At 43.1% G+C, this 27,945-nt stretch overlaps 1 protein-coding gene across 3 annotated transcripts; it reads right to left on the bottom strand.

Moving 5' to 3' along the window:
• Window positions 1-907: 907 nt before the first annotated feature.
• LOC112230273 (phosphoinositide 3-kinase regulatory subunit 5) lies at window positions 908-27,945 on the bottom strand. 3 transcript variants are annotated; one of them, XM_024396500.2, is made up of 20 exons: window positions 27,898-27,924; window positions 27,522-27,635; window positions 25,994-26,076; window positions 15,166-15,278; window positions 14,186-14,301; window positions 13,875-13,943; window positions 13,643-13,781; window positions 9,657-9,726; window positions 7,465-7,639; window positions 7,102-7,270; window positions 6,901-6,969; window positions 5,799-6,700; window positions 4,138-4,263; window positions 3,907-4,038; window positions 3,674-3,767; window positions 3,216-3,292; window positions 2,991-3,084; window positions 2,726-2,811; window positions 2,080-2,195; window positions 908-1,711 (listed from the first exon to the last, which is right to left on the bottom strand). In XM_024396500.2, exons 4-20 carry the CDS (start codon window positions 15,263-15,265, stop codon window positions 1,564-1,566), a joined length of 2,682 nt encoding a protein of 893 aa, XP_024252268.1. In that variant the 5' UTR covers window positions 15,266-15,278; window positions 25,994-26,076; window positions 27,522-27,635; window positions 27,898-27,924; the 3' UTR covers window positions 908-1,563. The 3 variants fall into 3 exon arrangements, with proteins under 3 accessions (XP_024252268.1, XP_024252269.1, XP_024252270.1); XM_024396501.2 differs by lacking the exon at window positions 25,994-26,076; XM_024396502.2 differs by lacking the exons at window positions 25,994-26,076; window positions 27,522-27,635 and having other exon boundaries at window positions 27,898-27,945.

Genomic DNA, 27,945 nt, shown 5'->3' with positions numbered 1-27,945 from the left:
TATTCAGCGCATGTGACAAATAAAGTTTGATTTGAATCCAGGTGAAAGCTATGATCAGTTATTGATGTCACTTAAGGAGACAGGTTAAAGAAGGATTTGTTGTGTGTGTGTGTGTGCCATTCAGGCGATGGGCAAGACAAAATATTTAAGTGCCTTTGAACAGGGTAAGATAGAAGGTGCCAGTTTGCATGTTTCAAGAACTGCAACGCTACTGGGTTTTTCACACTCAACAGTTTCCAGTGTGTATCAATAATGGTCCACCACCCAAAAGACATTCAGCCAACTTGACACAACTGTGGGAAGCATCGGAGTCAACATGGGCCAGTGTTCCTGTGGAAGGGCTTTCGACACTTTGTAGAGTCCATGCCCTGATGAACGGAGGCCGTTTGTGAGGGCGAAAGAGGGTGTAACTCAATATTAGGAATGTGTTGTTAATGTTTTGTAGACTCGGTGTACATGTGCAATCTATTAATCTGTTGTGTTTTCCTGATAACATAGGGAAACTGGTTAGGTCACAGTCAGGATAAACGCAGAGCCCTACCCATGTTTAACACAAAGATTTCTAAAATACCAACCTCAACCTTTCAGCAATTTTACTGTGCATTTTATTCTGCTATATGATTGATATTTTGATATTCTGTTATATATTTTCTGCAGTGCAAAGCTGTAGACAACAATAAATTAGACAACTGATTAACAAAAGGACTGGATGAGTATATTCTGTAGCACCATAGACTGGTCTATGACACCATGTCAATCTACCCTGGAATATCGATGTCGTCTCTGCGTCCCTGCGGTCATCAGTATCAGCTAAATAAAAAATATATATCTTATGTCAAATACAGTGTCAAGTAAACATTACAGGGTGCTACTTAGTATGATACATCTTATACTATGTACAATGGAATGTCAAAAATGGGATTATTTAATACAATGTCAAATATATACATTCAAATGTAAAAACAACATTGAACATAACTGGTATTGGATGAGTCTGTGGAGTCCTGAGAAAGGCTGTTTTTCCTACCTCATTATCCTGACATACGTGACTCTCGTGTGGGAAAGTGAACACAATAGACTCCCCTGCTGGTCTAAAGAAGTCACTGTGATATTTCAGAAATGTTTTCAGGAAACCGTTGCTCATTGCAGTGCCGGAAGAGAGGACTTGCACCAATGCTAGTGTAGCTACAGTGTAATGATGAAGTTATTTTGAGGGAAGAAATATATAGTATACAAATGTACATCATTTACATAATCCATAGTGTCCATTTCAGCAACTGGGTATTGAACCCGGGTCTCCTGAACGTCACAAGACTGTTAGCCCAACGGAAGTCTGTAGGTTTCAGGCAACGTTAGTCATCACAGGAGGATGGTTCGCTGAACCATCCAGCAGCCATACTGTCCCTTGGCTCCAAAAAGAGTCTCATCCATTCATTTTAGTCTGGTCCACAGACTCCAGGCTTTTCACCTACACTTTCTAGTCTTCCCCTCTGTTACCAGCTGTCTACAAAATAGTCAGAAATACATTCAAGTATATATATGTTTAAGGCTGGTCTTCCACTCTCAGGGCTGTGCCCCACTGAAGGTGGCTATGGGCAGGCAGAGGAGTGAGCAGAAGGTGGGGTGGAGAGGCTGGATCTGGGCAGACAGGCCCTGGCCTAACCTCCAGTCTGTAGAGCTGTCAGGCTTGTAGCATACAGACACCTCACACCTGGGAGAGGAGGAGGAAGGGAAAGAGACACTGTGGTCAGATAGTGTGTGTCTGTACGTGTGCATGTTTAACTTTACTTGTGGGGACTGTGTGGATGTGTTTAACTAAGAATAGTAAACAAACAAAAATGTGACCAACTGGGGACATTTTGTTGGCCCCCAAAAGGTCAAATGCTATTTCTAGGGGGTTTAGGGTTAGGATTAGGTTAAGGTTTAGTTTTAAGATTTGGAGCTAGGGTTAGGTTTAGGCTACAGGTTAGGTTTAGGGGTTAGGGAAAATAGGATTTTGAATGGGAATGAATTGTGTGTCCCCACAAGGTTAGTTGTACAAGACTGACTGTGTGTGTGTGTGTGTGTGTATGCCTGTACCTGGTGACACCCTGGAAGATCTTCTTCTCATCCTGGTCCAGACACACAGCGAAGGTGGTGTTACCAGTCCCACTGACCTGCACCTTGTCCACCTTCACCTCAGTAACGCTCAGTTGCTGGCAAGTAGAAACTGACCATTAGAAGCAATACAAGTATATTTTGGGACTCCAAGAGTGGCTTTTCCACACACAGACTAAGCACAGTCCTGGATCAAAAACACGATCAAAGGACAATCTCCAGTGAAAGCATTCAGGACTAGGCTTAATCTGTGTCTTGGAAACCAGCCCTAATGACATATAGAAAATAATTATTAGTGGCATTAATGCTGTATTTGTCTGAGCTACAGGATGTAGTGTGTCATATTAGTGTAAGATCAAGTGAACAGGAAAAGGGTTGGACAACAAACACAACAACAAAGAAGTCAAGTGAAAGTCGTGCTCTGTTAAGGTAGAAACTGAGACGTGCCTGTGAAAGTGTACATCGGGTTTCCTATCGGGTTGATCTAGAAAGAAGCTCGTTCTCGGGATACGAGAGATGTTGCTCCACTTATGGAGTCCCTATAGAGCACTGTGGTTTACGTGAAGTTGTTGCTGTATGCCGTCTAACCGCAAGTCGCACCGACTCGATCTGACAACATCTTGCTCACCTGATTGTAGCCTTTCTTAGATTTGTTTGAGTTCTGCCTTTTCAGTACTTCTGTCATTGTCAACTGCAAGCACTCCATCTTTGAATCTGAAACCGTGGGGGAAGGAAGGGATCAAAACAGGATGTCTGCGTTAACGAAACAAACTTTCAAACCTACAACTGATTTGGCTGCTCCCTAACATGCGTGAGTCCAAAAATTTCCAACTCATGAATGAACCCAGAACATTATATTACTGTAGTTCGTTGTATTGCTGTAGTTATATCACCTAGTTCCTCTGGATTCTTGCAGGCTTTGGTCAGGTTGATGGAGGTGCAAACTTTGTCTTTCTTCGTCCATTGACTTCTCCCACTGATGACCACCTGAGAGAGGAAAAAGAAGGAGAGAGAGAGAGCGATACATCAGAAATGCATCAGACAACGCTGATTCTTTATGCAGTTGACACGGTCAGTATGTTCCTAGTGGGATGAAGAGCTGCTGAACACCATCTTACCCTGTTGTAAACCACCTCTAACATCAGAGGGACTGCCTCCCGGTCGCCATCGATCCCAAACCTCTTGCTCGCGGCACCTACAAAAAGGACAAACACAGAGCTTCCCTATTAGGATACAGCCATAGAGCTGAACATGGTGCTGAAGATGAATAATCAATCATTGATGATGGTGAATACGAAGAATGATGATTTATACGTTTAGTGTCAATTTGTTTTTTAAGAAACAAAAAGCAGTGGAAGAGATTGTCATGTAACATGGAAGAAACGACATGGAACAACGAGACAAACTGAGTTTCTGAATCATAGATTGAAACAGCAGATGTTCCCTCAGCCATAATCCATCCAGACCTCGGACTCCCGGCTGAAGTCAAGACGCATATTTTCTGTTTGGAAAATCTTACCTGCCTGTTTATTATGGGCAGGTTGCTAAGAGACGGTGCTGAGGCAGATGTACGTACCCATAGCCTTGATGGCTCGTGTACCCGCGGTGTGGCCCAGCTCTAGGGAGTGAATGAAAACCTCTGTCCTCCTCTCGCCTCCAGCTAACGTCATCTACAACCCCAAGGACATCAAACACTCAACACACACATTTATAACATGGAGGTTGAGTATAGGAGATGTGCAGTGTGTGTGAGAGAGAAAGAGAGAGCAAGACAGAGAAAAAGGACAGAAAAGAGAATCCAGGCCTCACCTCAGCTTGGTAGAGCTGCATCAGTGCAGGCCTGGCGGCATGGCGACAGTAGTACAACACCAGGTCAGCCAGGATGGGCAGACGATCCTCATAGGAACTATCATACAAATCGGACTCTATCTTAGAGGTTTGCTGCAAGACACAGGGAACACCATTGACTGTGTGTGAGACAACACATCCATTTTTCAATCATGTTCATCATTTGATATGTCACACAAAGTGTGGTCTTACCTGACACACCACACTGGCTGGTAGACTGAGCAGGCTCAAGGTGTTGCGTTCGTACCAGGGGTCCAGCATACCAATGAAACGGGCTATGTCGTTAGTGCTGTCTTCTGTGCCCAGATTGTTGAGCTCCTAAAAGAACAATACGTCAGTCTCTCTTCATTTTAGCTGCAGAGTAGTAATAGTATTGTATGGCCACAGGAACATTGCCTGACTACTCATCCTGAATTTAATGCCGCTGCTCTATCGCAGGGTTTGCCAAACTTGGTCCTCGGGGAAACAGTCTCCTAAACAGCTATCAACCCATTATCTAGAATTGACGTTAAAGCTTTAGAGATTATGGTACCAGAAACTGTAACATGGTTTGGGTCAACCTCATCAGGAAGTGAATTGAAGTTCAATTTATAAATTGAAAAAACAAATATTATAAATCCAATTATCTCCCCAATTGACTTGAATTGAAACAGAATTGACCCAAACTCTGACAGGGCCACTTAAAAACAGCCACTATACTATTAACCTAACTAATGATGTCACTGAAGCCCTTGACAAAAAACAGCACTGTGACTCACTTTTTATTGATCCCTCTAAGGCTTTTGATACATTTGATCATGCTATACTGAGACAGAGATTGTTGAGCGTAGGTCTTTCGGAGCATGCAGTTACATGGTTTGCTAACCATCTGTCTGATAGTGCACTCAAGTTGATGGGCTCATGTCTGTTAAATTGTCTGTCTGTAATGGTGTGCCCCAGGGCTCTGTACTTGGTCCCCTCTTATTCACTATTTATATAAATAATTGTGCAACTTCGCTTTTATGCTGATGATACTGTTACTTGTTGTGCCTCGTCTCTCACAAAAGCTTTCCAGAACTTGCAAACTGTTTTTTATACTGTTCAACATACCTTGTGCCAATTGAAGCTTATCCTCAATACTGACAAAACTAAACAGAAGGAGGCTAGTATCAGCTATATTTATGCCTTTACTATGGGGATATTTGATGTATGCTTCCGCTCAGTGTTTGAGATCAATCGACACCCTTTACCATGGCACTTTGAGATTTATTTTAAACTGCAAAACCCTTACGCACCACTGCACTTTATATTCCAGGGTTGACTGGCCTTCTCTAGTCACTCGTAGGCTCAGTCACTGGTATACATTTATTTACAAAGCCATTTTGGGTTTACTACCATTTTATTTGGGCATTTTTATTGTTCAGAAATGTGGTGGGTACGCTCTTCGTTCGCAGGACTTTATCCTGCTAACTGTTCCAAATGAACTGAATTTGGCAAAAGGGCTTTTATGTACTCTGCGCCATCGGCTTGGAACGCCTTACAAAATATTTTTATGCTGGAAGAACTTGTCCCGATTGGTGTTTTTAAAATCACTGACGAAGGATTTTGAGGCCGATTCCCTGACCTGTTATTGTTTTAAATTTGCTGTTTTATGATTTTGTTGAATTCTATGGCCTTTACTAGATTACTTGTGGTTTTTCATGTTGTCTGTCTGTAATTGTGTAATGATTTGGTGCTGCCTATCTTGACCAGGACGCTCTTGAAAAAGAGATTTCAAATCTCAATGAGCCCTTCCTGGTGAAATAAAGGTGAAATAAAACAAATCTGATAGTGGCTCTTTTTAAGTGGCCCTACACTATAACAGTTGTACTCACTGTACTTCCTCTCCGTGGGCTAGCCGACTGGCCTCCAGGGCTAGGGCACCTCACAACACCATCCCTCTTCACGGGCACAAAGAAGAACTGCAGCCGGAAGGCTCTGCTGAGGCTCGGGCAAGCATTCTCTCTCTGGCGTAGGTTACTATAGGCTCTCGCCACCTTGCCCGCCACGTGGTCAGCCCCGAATACTACCACCCTCAGGGTAGTGGAATTACAGTTACCCTCCTCGTCACTGCTCAGGATGGGCCTCCGGCGGAAGCACACGTGCTTGAGGGCCTGGGGGGTACAGGGGGTCTGGAACAAAGAGTCTGGGCTGACTAGGTGCACCTGCTGCGGGAGAGAGTTGGAGCGCTTTGAACGAACCGCGACCAAGTCCTTAGCATCTGGGCTGCCGAGGCTCTTGGCTCTGGTCAGGGACTGCGTCTTTGTCTTGAAGAAACGGGAGAAGTGCTGGCTCAGACGAGCCGAAGCTTTGGTCGACTTGCCGGATGATGGGCTCCGTTCCAAAGGGGAGGGGCTGGAGGTGGCGTCCTCGGTGTCTTCGTAGAAGTCGCTGTCGATGCCGGAAGTGACTGAGAGAACGGAGGGGGCGTAGGATCCGGAGGCCAAGGACAAGGTGGAGTACATGGAGTCTTTAGAGGCAGTGGAGAGTGAGGAGACGGTGGAGAAGGTAGAGGCTCGGTGGTCCACACTGCAGCAGTTGTACATAGACATGGCGGAGACAAACTCCTCCTCTCCTTCTTCCTTCTCTCCTTCTTCCTCCTCCTCCAGGTCGAACTCTGCCCCTTCCTCCTCCTCCTCCTCCTCCTCCTCCTCCTCATCTTCGCCGTCACCCTGACCACTGGAGGTCTGGAAGCCGGTTAGGTCATGCTCGTTCTCCAGGATGGTGTTGAGGATATCTGAAAATCACAAAGACACAGTCCATCAGTTGCATGTACTGTAAAGCACAGTATACAAATGAATTTATCACAATCCAAGTCGAAACCATCAAACAGAAAGGAAAGTCAACCTAGGTAGGAGAAACCTAAAGAGGAACCAGACTCAAGGGGGATCCCATGACAAGCCATTTCATGAGAGAGTGAAGACCAAAGTCCTTTACCAAAGTTGTCCTTGTCCCAGTGAAACATGTAGCACTTGGCTGTGGGCAGTGGTAGAGTTTGCAACATTCCTAAAAACAGAATAAATACAACAAAACAACATTTACACATACTGTATGGAAATTTTTCACATTAGCTTCATTTTGACAAATCAATAGAATAGGTTAGGATAGGTTAGAATAGGTTAGGCTCCGCCCTCTCACCGTCAGACTTCCTGCCATTGGACGCTGGGACACCCATCCTCTCCCTCAGCCCCTCCAGGCCCTGGGTCACATGATCACGGCCTTTCGCTGGGTCGTCCATGGCAGCGGCCGTCTCCAGGACGTCGGTTACCATGGAGAAGATCTCCGCCAGCTCCTCTAGACTCTTGACCTGTGGAGAGTCATGTTGTGATACTCTACAGAAGATGGGTACTAACAAACTACTAAACATTGATTTTGACTATGATGGAAAACTAAACAGATTACACAGCCATCAAGACTAACAAAATCTTAGCTAAAAAACAAAATCTATATTTCTATAGGTATCTGTACAGCGTTCCAGTGGTATATTGCGTCGTCCAGTACCTGCAGGGCTTTGTGGATGCTGGCCAGGGGGTACTTGGTGCCCAGGGTAGCCTGGTAGGCATGTTTGACCAGGTTGACGTATGTCTCTCTCTGGGACCGTTGGATACTACTCAGTTGGTCTGCTACAGACAGGAACTCAGGAGGCACCTCACTAGGGTTCATCAACAGAACCGTCCTATAGGGATGAGATGACATAGGGTTGACCTGGTGGAAAACACAGGGGTGATAGAGGTCTGCACCCTAAAAACGAGTCAATATTATTATTCCTTATTACAAGAATTGTAGAACAGGAAGATACAAATGCCTTTGTCTCTCGGCACACAAACAAAGACGTGTATATACAAATGAAGTCGGAAGTTCACATACACCTCAGCCAAATACATTTAAACTCAGTTTTTCACAATTCCTGACATTTAATCAGAGTAAAAATTCCCTGTCTTAGGTCAGTTAGGATCACCACTTTATTTTAAGAATGTGAAATTTAAGAATAATAGTAGAGAGAATGATTTATTTCAGCTTTTATTTCTTTCATCACAATCCCAGTGGGTCAGAAGTTCACATACACTCAATTAGTATTTGGTAGCATTGCCTTTAAATTGTTTAATTTGGGGTCAAACGTTTCAGGTAGCCTTCCTCGAGCTTCCCACAATAAGTTGGGTGAATGTTGGCCCATTCCTCCTGACGAAGCTGGTGTAACTGAGTCAGGTTTGTAGGCCTCCTTGCTCGCACACACGTTTTCAGTTCTGCCCACAACTTTTGAATAGGGTTGAGGTCAGGGCTTTGTGAGGGCCACTCCAATACCTTGACTTTGTTGTCCTTAAGCCATTTTGCCACAACTTTGGAAGTGTGCTTGGGGTCATTGTCCATTTGGAAGACCCATTTGTGACCAAGCTTTAACTTAATTTTAAAGCTTTAACTTCCTGGCTGATGTCTTGAGATGTTGCTTCAATATATCCACATCATTTTCCTTCCTCATGCCATCTATTTTGTGAAGTGCACCAGTCCCTCCTGCAGCAAAGCACCCCCACAACATGATGCTGCCACCCCCGTGCTTCAAGGTTGGGATGATGTTCTTCAGCTTGCAAGCTTTTCCTCCAAACATAACGATGGTCATTATGGCCAAACAGTTCTATTTTTGTTTCATCAAACCAGAGGACATTTCTCCAACAAGTACGATCTTTGTCCCCATGTGCAGTGTCAAACCGTAGTCTGGCATTTTTATTGCAGTTTTGGAGATGTGGATTCCTCCTTACTGAGCAGCCTTTCAGGTTATGTCGATATAGGATTCGTTTTACTGTGGATATAGATACTTTTGTACCCGTTTCGTCCAGCATTTTCACAAGGTCGTTTGCTGGTGTTCTGGGATTAAGTTGCACTTTTCGCACCAAAGTACTTTCATCTCTAGGAGTCAGAACACGTCTCCTTTCTGAGCGGTATGGTGGCTGCTTGGTCCTATGGTGTTTATACTTGCGTACTATTGTTTGTACAGATAAACGTGGTACCTTCAGGCATTTGGAAATTGCTCCCAAGGAAGAACCAGACCTGTGGAGGTCTACAATTCTTTTTCTGAGGTCTTGGCTGATTTCTTTTGATTTTCCCATGATGTCAAGCAAAGAGGCACTGAGTTTGAAGGTAGGCCTTGAAATACATCCACAGGTACACCTCCAATTGACTCAAGTGATGTCAATTAGCCTATCAGAAGCTTCTAAAGCCATGACATAATGTTCTGGAATTTACCAAGCTATTTAAAGGCACAGTCAACTTAGTGTTTGTAAACTTCTGACCCACTGGAAATGTGATACAGTGAATTATATGTGAAATAAACTGTGTGTAAACAATTGTTGGAAAAATTACTTAACCGACTTGCCAAAACTATAGTTTGTTAACAAGAAATTTGTGGAGTGGTTGAAAAACTAGTTTTAATGACTCCAACCTAAGTGTATGTAAACTTCCAACTTCAACTGTAAATACACATGCAGTTACACAGAAACAGAACAAGGGGAACGCTAACAGAAGAAAAACCAACACGAGAGTGAAAAGGAAGGAGTGATATATTGGGCAGGGAAGGGGTGGGGAGAACCAATAACTGAAGAGGAGTTCCAGACATGTGGTTTACGTGTGCATGACAAGATTGCACAATCATTCATAATAATAAGTAGTAAAATATAGCCGTTAAACTGTTGACAACCTACATTGTTTTTGAGCGATGTTTTGAAGTGGCCAGGCCTTGCTCTTCTCTCACCAGTCTGTGATAGGAAATGCCTGTGAAGTGAACACACGCTGAATAAGTTGATTGTTCTTGACTAAAGTATTGTACTGCACACAATGATATATTTTCACCTCACCACATCACAAAATAGTGATCCCCATTCACACCACTGCAAGCTCATTCATTCATTCATTGGCCTGTACCTGACGTGACTTTCTCAGATTTCAGCGGTATTATTTTATCTTATCTGTCATTATCCTCTTCCAGGTAGTTGACAGGTTGTTATAGTTCTGCTTTTTTCCCCTTTTGTGAATTGAAATATCACACATCCGCTTTCAAAGAACAGGCTACCACAGAACCGTCAAGCACTTCTCCATTATCACTGGCACATGTTTGCGCAGACAGGTTTACCTAACTTGAACAATTTGAGGTGATCAGGTTCATACAATCGTATGAATGTTATATCTGCAGTGCCTTCAAGTATTCCTACCCCTTGACTTATTCCACATATAGCAGTGTTACAGCCAAATTCAAAATGGATCTGAATTGTAAAAAAAAAAAACACAAAAAAAACTCACCCATGTTACACACAATACGTCATAATGATAAAGTTATTGTTTTTGCAAATGTATGGAAATTGAAATACAGACATATCCCATTTAAATAAGTATTCACACCTCTGAGTCAATACTTGTAGAAGCACCTTTGGCAGCAATAACAGCTGTAAGTCTTTCTGGGTAAGTCTCTAAGAACTTTCCACACCTGGATTATAAAACATTAGCCCATTATTATCAAATTGGTTGTTGATCATTGCTAGACAACCATTTTTCAGGACTTGCCATAGATTTTTCAAGTAGATTTAAGTCATAACTGTAACTCAGCCACATTCACTGTCTTCTTGGTAAACAACTCCAGTGTAGATTTGGCCTTGTGTTTTAGGTTATTGTCCTGCTGAAAGGTGAATTAATCTCCCAGTGACTGCTGGAAAGCAGACTGAAACATGTTTTCCTCTAGGAATTTGCCTGTTCTTAGCTCCATTCTGTTTTTTTTTATACTGAAAAACTCCCCAGTCCTTAACGATTACAAGCATACCCATAACATGATGCAGCCACCACTATGCTTGAAAATATGGAGACTGGTACTCAGTAATGTGCAGGGTTGGGTAGATTACTTTCTAAATGTAATCCGTTACAGTTACCTGTCCAAAATTGTAATCAGTAACGTATGTATTATCCAAACTCAGCAACGTCATTTGATTACATTCCATTACTTTTAGATTACTTTCCCCGTAAGAGACATTAGAAGACAAAAATGTATGTTACCAATTGAACAACATCTATTGCAGCATAAATCCATGTTAAAGTTTACATAGCTAGGCCTCCCGAGTGGCGCAGTAGTCTAGCTAGCTGTGCCACTAGAGATCCTGGTTCGAGTCCAGGCTCTGTCGCAGAGAAATATGGAAGTATAGATTAGCCAAATAGTTTTGGGGTCATGCTTAGCTCAAACTAAGGACTTATTAGCAAGCCCTAGTCTGTTGTTAATGATTTTGTAGTCATGGAGGACTCATTTATTCGAGTTGAAAAATAAAATGTTGCGCTCATGGAATGGCATGCTTTGCCAAGAGTGTGCAAAGCTGTCATCAAGGCAAAGGGTGGCTACTTTGAAGAATCTAAAATATATTTTGTTTAACACTTTTTTGGTTACTACATGATTTCATATGTGTTATTTCATAGTTTTGATGCCTTCAGTATTTTTCTACAATGTAGAAAATAATACAAATGAGTAAGGGGTGTCCAAAGTTGTATATATAATTTACAAGTCCAAAAATGGATATAGCAACTACAGATTGCCCCTTCAAGTCTATCAAAAGGGTGCAAGTTTGAGCATGTGTCCATCAGGCCTATGGATTTATTTTTATCACCATTAATTAGATTGCGCATTAAAAGCCCCACTTTTATTCCGTAGGCTTGGATCTGCACTATGCAGCTGCAAGAGCACATTTTTCACTGGCTGTCCACTGGTTCCAAAAACAATGATTGATAGGAAGTTTACATTTCTTGTATTCAACCATTATTGGGTTCAAATACACATTTAGACTTGTGAACAGTCATCCACAACAACCACAATATGGCGCGTATATGGCACAATATGGCACGTATGGCGCAAATAGCTAAATGTCATGGCTTTAGAAGCCTCTGATAAAATTCACCCAACTTACTGTGGGAAGCTTGTGGAAGGCTACCCAAAACGTTTGACCCAAGTTAAACAATTTAAAGGCAATGCTACCAAATACTAATTGAGTGTATGTAAACTTCTGACCCACTGGGAATGTGATGAAAGAAATCAAATCTGAAATAAATAATTCTCTCTACTATTATTCTGACATTTCACATTCTTAAAATAAAGTGGTTATCCTAACTGACCTAAAACAGGGAATTTTTACTAGGATTAAATGTCAGGAATGGTGAAAAACTGAGTTTAAATGTATTTAGCTAAGGTGTATGTAAACTTCCGACTTCAACTGTATGTAGATATCAATAATAAATTATATCCCCGTAGACGACACCACTGCTGTCATTCTTACCGCCAAGCGTTTATTCAAGTTGGATAATCTTTGGATGCTGACAGCAGTCGCACCATTGGAAGACATAGCTTCGATGGTGGCCTACAAAAGCCTATTCCTGCTCTTTTCCCACAATCCATCAAACACATTTGGTGTGTCATCATAGTGGTCTCGGACTTCTGGTCAGACTCGCTCAGGTGGAACAAACTTAAAATGTGCCCCTTTTTTCAATGCTGATTTGAATGTCATTGAAAAAACAGAAGTGTCAAATATTGTTTTCCGCAAACATCCTTTCTGAATTTAAAAGTAATCCTTGAAGTAACCATCTAGTTTTTCAAAAGTAATCTGTACTCTGATTACAATATTTTTGCTGGTAATGTAACGGTTTAGTTATCGTTTTTTTTTTTTGTAATCCCTTACATGTAACTAACTACATGTAATCCGTTACTCCCCAACCCAGGTAATGTGTTGTATTGGATGTGCCCCAAACATAACAATTTATATTCATGACAAAAAGTTAATTGCTTTGCCACATTTTTTGTTGCAAACAGGATGCATGATTTTGAATATTTATATTCTGTACAGGCTTCATTTTTTTAGTAGGTGGTGTAACAACAATGTTGTCCATGTAACTTATTCTGTGATTTGTTAAGCACATGTTTACTCCTGAACTTATTTAGGCTTGCTATAAATAAGGGGTTGAATACTTAATGACTCAAGACATTTCAGCTTTTCATTTTTTATTAATTAGTAACATTTCTAAGAACATAATCCCACTTTGACGTTATGGGGTATTGTGTGTTGGCCAGTGATAAAATAAATCTCCATTTAATCCATTTTAAATTCAGACTGTAACACAACAAAATGTGGAAAAAGTCAAGGGGTGTGAATACTTTCTGAAGGCTCTGTATTTGTGCTTTTCATCTTACTGTTTTATCTGTTTGTGTCACTAGGGGGCAGTCACTGATCATGGGTGACTGAGCCACAGTACATGACATGGGTGTATTCATTACGGAAAAAAATGTTTACCGTTTAAGAATCAAACGGAATTAACCAGAGTAAAACTGAACGAAACGGGGAGGGACACACCTGAATTTGTTCAACAGAAACTCTTGTTTGCGTTTTCTGTGTTTGGAGTAAACAGTTTATTGCAAAACGTTTTGCACCAGAATCGGCGTAATGATTACAGCCCTCAGCAACTATGGCTCGGACCATTGAGAGAGAAGTCAACATAAGCACTTGTTGCCTCGCAAAAAAAGGAAGGCTGTCTTACACATGTCTGTTTTTGACCTCGTATTAATTCACAGTCCACATGATCATCAATGAAGTAAATGAATAGTTCAAAAACCCCATAGAAGCATGGATAGTTATAAAACCTAGAGTAGCCCACGTCTTTCCATGTTTACCTGGGGCCTTGAGCTCCTGGTGTAAGGTGGAGAGCAGTCCTTTACACACGCTACAGTAAGGCTCTGGCCAAGTCAGGAAACAGCCAAACACCTCACAGGCCTCCTCCAGCAGCTCCGTGGCAGGGGGACAGAAGGGGGTCTGCAACCAGAAAAACACCTAGTTACAGGTCACTAAGGTTGGGGTTCTTGTGTTTGGTTTATTGATTGATTGATTGATTGATTGATTGATTACCTGTAACAGAGTGGAGGAGAACATGATAGCGAGGGGAGCCACAAGCTCATACTGACACTGATCCTGGACCTGCACACACATACAGAGATCCAAAAGTTCATTCACATGTCCACACTTCACAGTTTCAGTTCTCAATTCCCACCACAAGGTGCCATACTGCTCCTAATCACATACTGTAGATCCCATCTACATTCTGTAGAGGCGTGGGGTCATCATGACATGTGACCATAAGAATCTAGGTCATAGCAGCATCCTAAGTAGAGGAGTTATGATGGCCTCTGCCCTTTCAGTAATGACCTGTGACCCCTCACCTCTCGGGTCTTCCTGAGGACCTGCTGCAGGAGGATGAGGAAGTTCTCTGGGTCTCTCTTCACCAATTCCTCCAGACTCCAGCGGTTCATCGACTGGCCCGCCGAGCACATCAGGACTGAATCCCACACACACACACACACACACACACACACACACACACACGTCACATCAGAGGCCACATTGTGCAATATGTTATGAATATAGAACATGCAGCTGTACTTCGAACAAATTAATAACGTCATTTCAACACCGTATGTGGCAACAAGGTACCTCCTGAAAATGTGATGTATAAAACCACAGTGTGTATGTAGGTGTATGATATCTGACACAGTTGGTGTTGCTACGCTCTGCTACACAAACCGATCCTACCCCCTCACACTACCTCATCATACTTCCAGGCACACTGCGGTCTATGTCACCAGGGTCTCTCTGTGTGTGTGTGTGCGCGCGCACACACACACACACACACCACTTCCGCCACAGCCATAGTGTCAACGTTGATACTTCCTCTAGCCCGTAATTACACTCCACTGACAGTTTTCAACAACAGACAGACTCACTAGGCCTACTGGGCTTCAGATATACCGGTCACCACGAACAGTTCTGGTGTTCAGAAGTTGAGCAAGAACAATTTACGGTCAGTGTGGTCTGACTGATGACGGAGGAAGATTTTCCAGCGGAGGTGTTAACATGTGGCTGGACACTTGAAATGTGAAACGTCTCAGGCTTTTTGATATTCTGTGACACCACGTAGAAAATGTCCCTACAGTTTGGAACAATACTATGACATGAACTACATGCAACGGTGACAATGAACAGGCCTGCTGTCCATATCATGTGAACAACCATATTGTGCCTGTATGTCTCAAGTGAAATAACACTGGGAATCAAATTCCCTGAGAATGAATACGAAGTCACCAGCGAAGAGATGAAATACACCCGCCCACGTCCGACCCTGCTCAGCCCAGATGAGGCTTACCGTTCCAGGGATGTGGCGCCGTGGGGCTGGGTCTGAGCCCATCCAGACATCGGTCCAGAGCATGCTGGATCCGGTCCTCAGTACACGACGTGTGCTGCATGTCTTCTCACGGCCTGCAGTAGAAGAGAGGGATAAGAAGATAAACATCACACCTCTCTCCAGTCATCCCTCCCTTTCCGTGAAAGCATATTAGACTGTCATCAGATCAAGGAAGTAAACACGGGTCCAGTTTTGCATCTTGGTATACATCGCAGGGGACATATGAAAATGCCCTCATGAGTTCCGTGGAAAAGCCACAGGACAGGAGGGAATTTCAGGGGGATGGAGAGATAAACAAACAGTTCTTCTATTTTCTCTTCCTGCCCTTCTTATAGTTTATTACATTTCTATGGCCCTTCACAGGCATCGCCCTCATCTGTGTTCCTGGGAATCATATAGAGACAATAGGACCTTGGGCTTCCTGATGTTAGGACGCACAACAGGGGCATGTTCAGTAGAAACCAAACGTTTTGAACATGTTTTGAAACAGAGAACATGAACTGGTATATTTAAAAAAATCTCCTTTTTCGGCTTCAAAATGTTTCTGTTTCACGCCTGTTTCGACCCAGGTGTTAGGATCTATGGTTGGGCTTTGTTTCAGTCGTGTTGTAATTGTGTTGAATCTCCTGTTATGCATGACAGGATGAGGGTGTTGATTTATAACAGGCAATTTCACTCTCAATCACAGGAGTTTCATGTTTCTGTAATCCAGTCTCTGCATCAACGTAATAAGATCCAATAACAGTCACATGAATAAAATGTACATTATCTCCTCAAAACTACTGGAGGCTGATTCATTTTCGGTCTATTACTATAATAACTGGTAATCATTTGTAATCATAATTATGTAATTGAACTAAAATGTCTAATCGTTTTTCACAACAATCTTCAAGTAACGTCGGTGACATGTGACTACCTCACCACTTGATAACGTACAGTGATAAGTACAGTAGCCTACTGTATGAACGTGTTGACCGCACATTGATCAACAGCCGGACGTTTTTTTGGTCATGACACAATCTGCAGATGTCTCAAGAAAGGCCTGTGAAAATGACTGTCAAAGTCATCGGTGTGTTGTTGACCCGCGACTGTAATGTAGGATCCTGGACATTCACAATAGAAGCAGCTATAGTATTAGCCCGAGTGCCAATCTATTTGTGCCATCATGCCCAACTTCGTATCACTCATTGTCATACCTTTATCCTGATAACAATAACAGCAGTAGGAGTTGGCAAGAGCACGAACCGATCTGGGACCAAGCTAGGAGTGTATGAATTGACTGTACACATTCGAAGATTCCAATATAGAGACATATCCAACGGTACTGTCCTCGGCGGCAGCCGCACTACGTATTGTCCTTTCTTGCCCCACTGGGGAACTTCACCATGGGTTAGAGCCCAGGGTTGGGGTTTCCGACGTGGACAGTGGAGCTTCCTTTGTTGAGTGAAAACAAATGTTTTTTCCATAAGACAAGACACTTCAATCCCTCCCACCAACTACAAGTGTTTGTATCCAATAACAGGCTCAAAAACTCCCCATCGAGACAGAGAAATCCCCTATAACCCACATGTGAGTGATAATGTGTGCCAGATAGCACCGCGCTGCATGTGAATCTGTGCCTATGAATGACTCACACAAATGCACAAAAAAAAGGTCAGAGGTGTGATCGCCATGGTGATTAGGGGTAATATCTCACCAAATTACAGTGAACGAAAAACCACCAGACACCTGCTCTGAGTGGAATTATGCTGATTCTGACCAACCAAAGCGCATCTGGGAGTGTTCCTCACTGGCCTTACGGCGATACGAGTCTGTTTTTATGTTTCAGCTTTGAGTCAAAACAAGCACCACCTCATTTGAAGCCTTTCAAATCCAGGAGCAGGCTTCATTTGGGTCCTGGAAACTCTTTTAAAGTAATGTTACAGGGGCCAGACCAAGCCAAGCTTTCTCAACTGGGTCATGCAGCTGCTGTTGAGAGGCAATGATATAAATGCTCACGGTGAGAAGTCTCCCTATTTGTAGGTCTTGTGGGGGACTTTTCACAGTATTGACCACAGGACAGGAAACTGGCATTGTGTACAGATGAGCCTGGGGGGGCCACACACACACACACCTTAATTGAGGAGGACGGGGCTCGTGGTAATGGCTGGAGCGGAATCAGTGGCATGGTATCAAATACACCAAACACATGGTTTCCATGTCATTCCATTCACTCCGTTCTAGCCATTAATATGATCTATCCTTCCCTCAGCAGCCTCCTGTGACACACACACACAAACACAGCTGGGCCAGAGAGCACGAGTCAGACGGATGGGGGGAAAAAGATAATTGAGGGTTACCCCCCCGGCTCCAGAAGCTAACCGGCGGGGCGCCCCCACCATTTAAGGCCCCTAAGGAACCATGAGAGGAAGAGCATGTGACCAAAGGCCAGGGGGTCAGAATAATTCAACCATGATTTTCCAGCACCACCACTACCGTTAACAACAATATGGTGAACCCTGACAATAACAATAGAAGTTACATAAACATAAACACTTTCCATACAGCCTAGTTCTCAGCCCCCCGTCGCCCACGCTAAAAGGTGTATTGTATCCCCAGACGTGTTATAGCCTGGTCCGAGATCTGTTTGGGCTGTCTTGTCATTGTTTGAGTTGACAGTGACCGTAGGAGTTGGCAGGACAACACAAACAGGTCTGGGACCAGGCAAGACGTGTTACGAGCGGCACGGTCAGCAGGTGTAGGAAAGTTACTGTTTGATACTAACCGGTAAATGACCTACCCGGTCATTGTGGAAATATACTGTGTTGGACACCGGCCAGGTGGAATGGGAAGGAACTAATAAGTCATATAAGTTCTGATGGCTGTATCCAGTCTAGGGTCAGATGTTGACTCTGAGTATAATAAAGCAACTCTTATGATCTCATTTACACAGTAGGACATTCAAGAGTGAGTCATCCACTGCCATATAATGGCTGACTGTCGATGATTAACTTATTTAAATGCTTATGTAGTGGTGTGAATGCATTAAGTATGGATTATGAATGTGTAGTGGAGTCAAACAAAACAAACGTGTTAGACATTTTCTAAACATCAGTGACAGTTGGATGTGTTCCACACTATCGATGTAACAATAAGCAAAGATTAAAAACGGGCTGTTCTATACAAAATTCTATTCAGGTACTGAATCATTCTGTTTACATGGCAACTACTGAAATTATATGAAACTGTGGGCTTTCATAAGAGGATGTATGAATGTCCTCTCAAACGTCAACAAGGTCACTTCCACATTTTCTGCTGTTGCAACAGAGGTTAATAAGGAAAGCTGACTAAAAGTCACATGTCTGTCTCTAGGTGCCGTGTCCCCGGTCTCTCCTTTGTCCTTCACGTCACATATCATTTTGGAGTACGCTACACTCTTAGGGAAAAAAAGAAAAAAGAAAGTTGAACCCCAAAAATTGTTTGTTGACTGTCCCCATGGGAGAGCACTTTGAAGAACCTTTTTTGGTTCCTGGTAGAAGCCTTTTGGGTTCCATCTAGAACCCTTTCCACAGAGGGTTCTACATAGGTTCTACCTGGATCCAAAAAGGGTTCAACCTGGATCCAAAAATAGTTCTCCTATGGGGACAGCCGGAGAACTCTTTGGGAACCCTTTTTTTCCTAAAAGTGTAGCGTCTGCAGGTTTTCCACTAATCTCTGATCTCAACCCAAGGTACTAGCATGACACAGCCGACCTCATCCAATTAGGTTCAGTTAGATCAACACAAACATTTGGGTCCCCGTATAAACTAAAATACTTGGAGTGCCACGATCAAGCCAACAAGTGAGTCATATTGAGCCTGACCGAACACAACCTTACTATTTAGTCTTATTGTCACAGATTTATAGGTCAAGCCTGAATGTGACTCAACCCTGGTGGAGCACCCTTGCACACAGCTGCGGCATGATGAAGGCCCTCAAGTAACCTCAAGTCAACAGTAACAAGATCTTCAGCTTGCCGCTAGCCGGGTTGCCAGATCTGTGTATGCTTTAGCCAACTCTCCAATACAATGAACAACAGAAGAGTCAGCACAAGCAGATCTGGCAACCAGAGTAGCTTCCCACTCTGCCTGTACCCCCCACAGAGATCCTATTAAATGACTATGTAATTCTATGGTACCCTTCCCTCAAAAAACAGTGTTACGGCCATGACAACGAGCAACAGATCTGGCAACCAGGTTAGCCCTCAAATTTCTTCTCTGCCTCTATAACGCTCTACCCTCAGACACAGTGTGAGACTCTTCCTTCTTCAAGGCTTTCCTTTCCTCTGGCCCAGCCTGATCACATTTCCAACAGCTTCCAAACAGGAAGATAGCTTCCCAGCCCTGGAAGGGAAGCAGGTGCCTGTCCATTGTTGTGGTGTGATCAGCCTCTCAGATAGACTCCCACAGACCAGGGAGGTGGTGGTGGTGGTGGGGGGGGTCGTCTCATTGTACTTTAATTGATAGTCCCATATCCCCATCCAATCTTCCTCTGTTGGGTTTAAAACACTAAAAGACCCCCTCCCTGTATCACCTTACCCTCCTTTCGCTCTCTCTCCACTGGACAACTGCATGAGAACCAGCCTCTTATGGTTTTAGGAAATAACAAAAGTTGAACAATAATACGATAATGCTCCGCTGTAAAATGCTTCCTCTTTTGTTCAATGCAACTACCGGCCAGCGGGTGTCTTTTGCACGTACAGGCCCAACCAGGTACAGTGGGATGCAGTGGCAGGGTATCGATGATGGTAAAGTTCATTAGACTCTATGGTGGAAGTATTGTAGCGGCCACATCTGCAGTTACTGAACACTTTCAAATCGGACCCCAAAAAATATTTTTTTCCCCGCATTAGAGTCCTTAGTGTACACCCTACACATATTTTATGATCAGATTCAGGACACATTTAGACAAGAGACAATAGATCCACAAGGTGGATGGGAGTTAGAACAACAGTGTCATTATACACGGACTTTGATCCTCACGTCCCCAGTAAAAAGACATTTTTAGAGGGAGTGGACAATTATGCAAATATGGTCTGAATTGCATGATGTTGTTGTTGTTGCACTGGATGTTATGGACTACGAGCCAGGCCTGATATAAGACACGGCTACCAGACATCCACACTGTTTTATGTATATCCACATTTATAGCTAGACTGTCAGTTAGAATATCTTGAGCACATGATATGTAAATAAGGAAAATCAGTAAGGTGTATAATATTTGACTGCTCTTAACCCAAGCATTTGTGTATAATGTGCAATGTAGATATAGTATATGCAATGTGGAAGACCTGGGGGCGTGTTCAGGTGACATTTGGATAGAAATATGTTTAACAAAATATGTAGAACCAAACATGCCTCTCCGACATGTGGAATAAGGAATCATGTCAGCTCTATTCACTACATTTCTATCTGCCGCGTTCCACGTTTGCCTCCTGAGCGTACCCCTGGGTGAGTGAGGTGTATATCATGTGGGAAAGTTCTGTGAAAACATAGATTCTGTAGATAAGACTGGTAAAGAGGTAAACAGGAAGATAGGTTGTGCAGACCGTACTGCATGGCGTTTTGATGTGAGTGCTAACCAAACGATCTTGTCTGCTAAAAATGGGTGTTGCCGCTTTCACTAGTGCTTGGAGATAGATATAGGGAGGTAGGTGACTTCCAATCATACGCTGAAGAGCGGCAGGTAGCCTAGCGGTTAAGAGCTTTGAGCCAGTAACCTTAAGGTTTATGGTTCGAATCCCCGAGCTGACTCAGTGAAAAAGAAAAATCAGTCGATGTGCCCTTGAGCATGGTACTTAACCATAGTTGCTCTGGGTAATAATGTTTGAGAAATGACTTTGGTTAATAGTTTGCTAGGGTTACAAATATTCTCAGTGCTCTCAATAGACTGAAACCTAAAACAGAAACATTTGCCAAGCATTTGGAGATTTGAAATAAAGTATTCTGTTTCATTCTGCCTTCGCCATAAACCAGTGGATCCACGCTGATGATTTGGATATGGATTAAATAGTTCCTTACTAGAATGATTTGATACTGCAACACCCAACTGCAGAGGCCATTTCCCAATCTTTGAATAATCTTTGAGCAAAACACCGAGCAGAAATATGCATGACTGTGACAGACTTCCACTTACCCATCTACAGTGCACTCGGAAAGTATTCAGACCGTTTCAGCCTTAATCTAAAATGGATTAAATGCCATTTTTCCCCTCATCAATCTACACACAATACCACATAATGACAAGAGCAAAAACAGTTTTGACATTTTTGCAAATGTATTAAAAATACTTTATTGACATAAGTATTCAGACCCTTTGGCATAAGACTCCGGTGCATCCTGTTTCCATTGATCGTCCTTGAGATGTTCCTACAACTTGATTGGAGTCCACCTGTGGTAAATTCAATTGATTGGACATGATTTGGAAAGACACACACCTGTTTATATAAAAGGTTCCACAATTGACGATGCAAGTCAGAGCAAAAACCAAGCCATGAGGTCGAAGGAATTGTCGGTAGAACTCTGAAACAGGATTGTGTCTATGCACAGATCTGGGGAAGGGTACAAAAAAAAATATGTCTGCAGCATTGAAGGTCCCAAAGAACACAATGGCCTCCATCATTCTCAAATGGAAGAAGTTTGGAACCATCAAGACTCTTCCTAGAAATGGCCGCCCGGCCAAACTCAGCAATCAGGGGAGGAGGGCCTTGGTCAGAGAGGTGACCAAAAACCCGACACTCTGACCGAGTTCCAGTGTTCCTCTGTGGAGATGGGAGAACTTTTCAAAAGGACAACTTTCTCTGCAGCACTCCACCAATCAGGCCTTTATGTTAGAGTGGCCAGACAGAAGCCACTCCTCAGTAAAAGGCACATGACAGCCCACTTGGAGTTTGCCAAAAGGCACCTAAAGGACTCTCAGACCTTGAGAAACAAGATTCTCTGGTCTGATGAAACCAAGATTGAACTCTTTGGCCTGAATGCCAAGTGTCACGTCTGGAGGAAACCTGGCAACATCTCTACGGCGAAGCATGGTGGTGGCAGCAGGTGGGGATGTTTTTCAGTAGCAGAGACTGGGACATTAGTCAGGATCGAGGAAAGATGAGCGGAGCAAAGTACAGAGAGATCCGTGATAAAAACCTGAGTGCTTCAGAGTGCTCATGACCTCAGACTGGGGCAAAGGTTCACCTTCTAACAGGACAACAACCCTAAGCACACAGGCAAGACAATGCAGGAGTGGCTTCGGGACAAGTCTCAATGTCCTTGAGTGGCCCAGCCAGAGCCCGGACTTGAACCGGATCCAACATCTCTGGAGAGACCTGAAAATAGCTGTGCACCAACTCTCCCCATCCAACCTGACAGAGCTTGAGAGGATCTGCAGAGAAAAATGGGAGAAACTCCCCAAATACAGGTATGCCAAGCTTGTAGTGTCATACCCAAGAAGACTCAAGGCTGTTACTGCTGCTTCAACAAAGTACTGAGTAAAGGTTCTGAATACTTTCATATTTTTTATTTTTCATAAATTTGCACAAAAATCTATAAACCTGTTTTTGCTTCGTCATTATGGTGTGGAGATTGATGAGGGGGAAAAACTATTTAATCAACTTTAGAATAAGCCTGTAAAGTAACAAAATGTGGAAAAAGTCAAGGGGTCTGAATACTTTGTGAATGCACTCTAAAACACTTAGATTACTGTAAGTGGTGCATCAAATCAACACATAGTTATACTGTAGGTGACAGGTGGGGTATTAGAGTATTATAACTGTGGTCCTCTGTGGCTTGGTTGGTAGATCACGGCGTTTGCAATGCCAGGATTGAAGGTTTGATTCCCGTGAACACTCGTTTGAAGAATGTATGCATGCTAGACTAAGTCGATTTGGATAAAAGCATCTGCTTAATGATATACAGTGGGGAGAACAAGTATTTGATAACCTGCAAAATCGGCAGTGTATCCTACTTACAAAGCATGTAGAGGTTTGTAATTTTTATCATAGGTACACTTCAACTGTGAGAGACGGAATCTAAAACAAAAATCCAGAAAATCACATTGTATGATTTAAGTAATTAATTTGCATTTTATTGCATGATATAAGTATTTGATCACCTACCAACCAGTAAGAATTCCGGCTCTCACAGACCTGTTAGTTTTTCTTTAAGAAGCCCTCCTGTTCTCCACTCATTACCTGTATTAACTACACCTGTTTGAACTCGTTACCTGTATAAAAGACACCTGTCCACACACTCAATCAAACAGACTCCAACCTCTCCACAATGGCCAAGACCAGAGAGCTGTGTAAGGACATCGGGGATCAAATTGTAGACCTGCACAAGGCTGGGATGGGCTACAGGACAATAGGCAAGCAGCTTGGTGAGAAGGCAACAACTGTTGGCACAATTATTAGAAAATGGAAGAAGTTCAAGATGACAGTCAATCACCCTCGGTCTGGGGCTCCATGCAAGATCTCACCTCGTGGGGCATCAATGATCATGAGGAAGGTGAGGGATCAGCCCAGAACTACACGGCAGGACCTAGTCAATGACCTGAAGAGAGCTGGGACCACAGTCTCAAAGAAAACCATTAGTAACACACTGTGCCGTCATGGATTAAAATCCTGCAGCGCACGCAAGGTCCCCCTGCTCAAGCCAGCGCATGTCCAGGCCTGTCTGAAGTTTGCCAATGACCATCTGGATGATCCAGAGGAGAAATGGGAGAAGGTCATGTAGTCTGATGAGACAAAAATAGAGCTTTTTGGTCTAAACTCCACTCGCCGTGTTTGGAAGAAGAAGGATGAGTACAACCCCAAGAATACCATCCCAACCGTGGAGCATGGAGGTGGAAACATCATTCTTTGGGGATGCTTTTCTGCAAAGGGGACAGGATGACTGCACCGTATTGAGGGGAGGATGGATGGGGCCATGTATCGCGAGATCTTGGCCAACAACCTCCTTCCCTCAGTAAGAGCATTGAAGATGGGTCGTGGCTGGGTCTTCCAGCATGACAACGACCCGACACACACAGCCAGGCCAACTAAGGAGTGGCTCCGTAAGAAGCATCTCAAGGTACTGGAGTGGCCTAGCCAGTCTCCAGACCTGAACCCAATAGAAAATCTTTGGAGGGAGCTGAAAGTCCGTATTGCCCAGCAACAGCCCCGAAACCTGAAGGATCTGGAGAAGGTCTGTATGGAGGAGTGGGCCAAAATCCCTGCTGCAGTGTGTGCAAACCTGGTGAAGAACTACAGGAAATGTATGGTCTCTGTAATTGCAAACAAAGGTTTCTGTACCAAATATTAAGTTCTGCTTTTCTGATCTATCAAATACTTATGTCATGCAATAAAATGCAAATTAATTACTTAAAAATCATACAATGTGATTTTCTGGATTTTTGTTTTAGATTCCGTCTCACAGTTGAAGTGTACCTATGATAAAAATTACAGACATGCTTTGTAAGTAGGAAAACCTGCAAAATCGGCAGTCTATCAAATACGTGTTCTCCCCACTGTATATATAAAAATGGTTTGCATGCATACTGTATCCATGCAACCAACACATGCTTATTCATCAACTTCCTCATTGTGTATTAGAATAATGACAGTACAATCACAGGGTGTCTAAAAATAAGCCACCAAAATGCTGCTTGGTGGGGGTCTGCAAGTTTACTTCCTTGTGTGTCAGTAACATTATTTTGACAGCCCCTTAGCCTTTCCCATCACTTTAACATAATCTACCACAAACTCAAACAGTTGGGTTTATCGGTGTTGTTTCTGATAGTCAGTCACATTTTAATTGATCCATTTGTGGAATTTGCAAGTAAAATCACTATCAGTTTAATGGATAACGACCTCAACTAACCAGAATACCCCATCACCAGAACTTTAACTATCCTTATTACGATTTATTTATTTTGTTTACTTAGGCAAGTCAGTTAAGAACAAATTCTTATTTACAATGACGGCCTACCCCGGCCAAACTCTAACCTGGATGACGCTGGGCCAATTGTGCACCGCCCTATAGGACTCCCAATCACAGTCTGGAATCGAACCAGGGTCTGTAATGATGCCTCTAGCACTGAGATGCAGTGCCTTAGACCGCTGTGCCACTCGGGAGTCCCATAATACCCTTTTCTTTACACCCCTGGACCAACCGCCAGCCACAAACTCGGAAACACAAGCATTGAGGAAATGATATGACACTTGGGCATTGGTTAGGTTTATTCGATTGGCGAGTCTACTCCCAGGATTAGTGCAAACACAAAATGTTCCCTTCTCAGATGTATGGAACCAGTATTTTCTCTGTTTGCAGTTGTGGGCGCAATGGCAACTAGAGATTTGCAATAATAAGGCATCGTCCACAGATGAAGACAACTGACAATACTAACTCATATCCAAGGTCAAATGTCTTAATTTGAATATAATTTAATTTTGAATGTCTGAGTCTGGAGTCAGACACTTCAGTACTTTACAAATTGTCCAGATGTTACACTTCTGAAACTTTTCTATTGCCTATTATTCTGGATTTAGGCTCCAGTAATTTAGATGCCGCATGTGAGTTCGGACCTCTTGGCAGTTGCTGGACCTGGGTTCGAGTCCCAGTCGGGGCTACCACGTCCACCAAATTCCCCCTTAACCCTCAACCTTCTGGCCCGAAGCCCAGCGCACCATTGACTGTGCCACAAAAGCATGCATTGTGAAAAGACAATAGCCTTGCAGGCTTACAACCACAGACAACGCACCAGATCCCCTTTAGGAGACAGCCCACTAGTCCTCCACACGGCTTACCTGCTGTTATCGTCCAGTAACATCCATAGCCTTTCGGCGTTAGTTTGTGCGAAAGCCCCTCAGGTCCAATGACACCAATCCCACTGCCATTCATTCACAAGAGAGCAGAGGGGGAGCGCAGATGAGCCACTAGTGCTGTGTAGGGCTCCAGAGAAACAACAGCTGTAGACTACCACCAGTCACAGTAGCCACAGTAGTAGTAGTAGTGGAGATATAGTCCCTGTATACGCAGAAGGCTTGTGTCAAACAGGAAGTGAATGAGAGAGGTGCATGTAAGCACAATGAGGAAGGCAGAGTGTGGGTGTCTGTTGGCCTCCCTAAAGGAAGTAATTTGTCTCGTTTGTTTGTTTCCCTGCTATTTTCATGACTAAAAATGTGTTACATTGTTTTGAATGTTGGGCTTTGATCTTTCAATTTCTAGTTTTGACTGGCTGGGTCATTGATTTAATAGGATTGACCATCTTTATTACTAATCCCAATAGCATTTTGCCCCGTCTTTGCAAAGGTAGGTTTCACATCTCTACCCAATACGCTTGAGAAAACACACCTGAGAGTTTGTCCAAGTTCAAGTTGATTCACATGACAACTGAACTCTGAATTGTGTGATGAATAATAAAAGGATACGAATAGAAGAAAAAAAACTACTTTTAGTTTTACACTGACTTTCTAAAGGTTAATATCTACATAACAACGAGCCTATTTTGAAATGAAAAAATGGATCTGGGCTCATTGCAACAGCCACTGTTCCAGGTCCAATTCAGCAGTTGTGCCATTTTCTCTGACAACTGTTTTCTTCTCACTCAGGGCAGCACCATTGGTCTCCCTACTTCCCCTGATGCCACTTTGACTGTGATTTGCATTTCATGTGTTACGGTAAATCCCTCCCCCCTCCCCTCTCTCCCCCTCTCTGAGAGGGAACAGGACGAGATGCATTAGCTAAAAACAATGGCAGTAAATAAACAGTAACTTCATGAGGTTCACAATGAAGGGGAATGTGAGTAGTTCCTGTATTACTCTTGGGCTTGGGATGGATTACTTTATTCCTATCACTTTTTTTTTTATATAGGCCCTACTCTGGAAGTCTGAAGTCTGATTACTATAATAGCTCTAGAAAGGTCAAAGGTGAAAATTATATCATTTAAACTGACTTTAAATGTGCATTTGAGTTATTGGGAGAATAGGCTCAGTCTAATAATAAAGATGGTTCTCCACTTGCAGTTCAACCAGTGAAGGCCACTATTACACAGATACCATCATGCCAATGAGATTGAATAGACCCCACAAAGTACAGTAGCCAGCCCAGTTAGCCAACCTACAACAACAGTGGTGAAACACTGCCACCTCCTGTTATGAAGTCATTAGACTACAGCAGTGGTGAGGACGTGGGTTATCACGAAACTTCCCTAGTTCTTTGACTACTGCACAGAATATCAAAAAGGTGCCAGATTAATATTGGTCAATGTTGGATAAACAGCACTACATTGTCTCAACGTTTTAAGTTATTGATGATGATTTGGAACAAACGTACCAAGTTCCATCCTGTTCCCAAAAGATGGCGCTCTTTCCACAGCCTCGGGATATTAAACGTGCTACAGGTGCTTGACAAACAATGCAGAACATCAACTTCCCACTCCACAGCCATCTGAAGAGATAAATGGAATACGCAATAAAAAAAAATGCTGCTGACATCATTGTTCTGGCAACCTAGTTATACGTTCCTGACAGCCACTCTAGCGTAGGTGTTCGCAAATGTCCAATAACGCGTGCCAAACAAACCATTTTCCAGACGGGATCTTTGGTGGAGTCTCTTGCCCTTTCATTAGCAGCGAAGCAAATATAAAAACCATACCATATGCGAAATCATCGTTCCAATGTATAAACGGTAAAATGTATGCTCTCCATACCTGTGCACTCCCACTTCGGGGTCAACTGTGTGCTTACACACGTGACCC

Source organism: Oncorhynchus tshawytscha, linkage group LG32 (genome assembly GCF_018296145.1).
Source record: "Oncorhynchus tshawytscha isolate Ot180627B linkage group LG32, Otsh_v2.0, whole genome shotgun sequence".
Classification (NCBI taxonomy): Eukaryota; Metazoa; Chordata; class Actinopteri; order Salmoniformes; family Salmonidae; genus Oncorhynchus; species Oncorhynchus tshawytscha.
The sequence above is the reverse complement of the archived record's forward strand: the minus strand, read 5'-3'. Positions and strand labels throughout refer to the sequence as shown.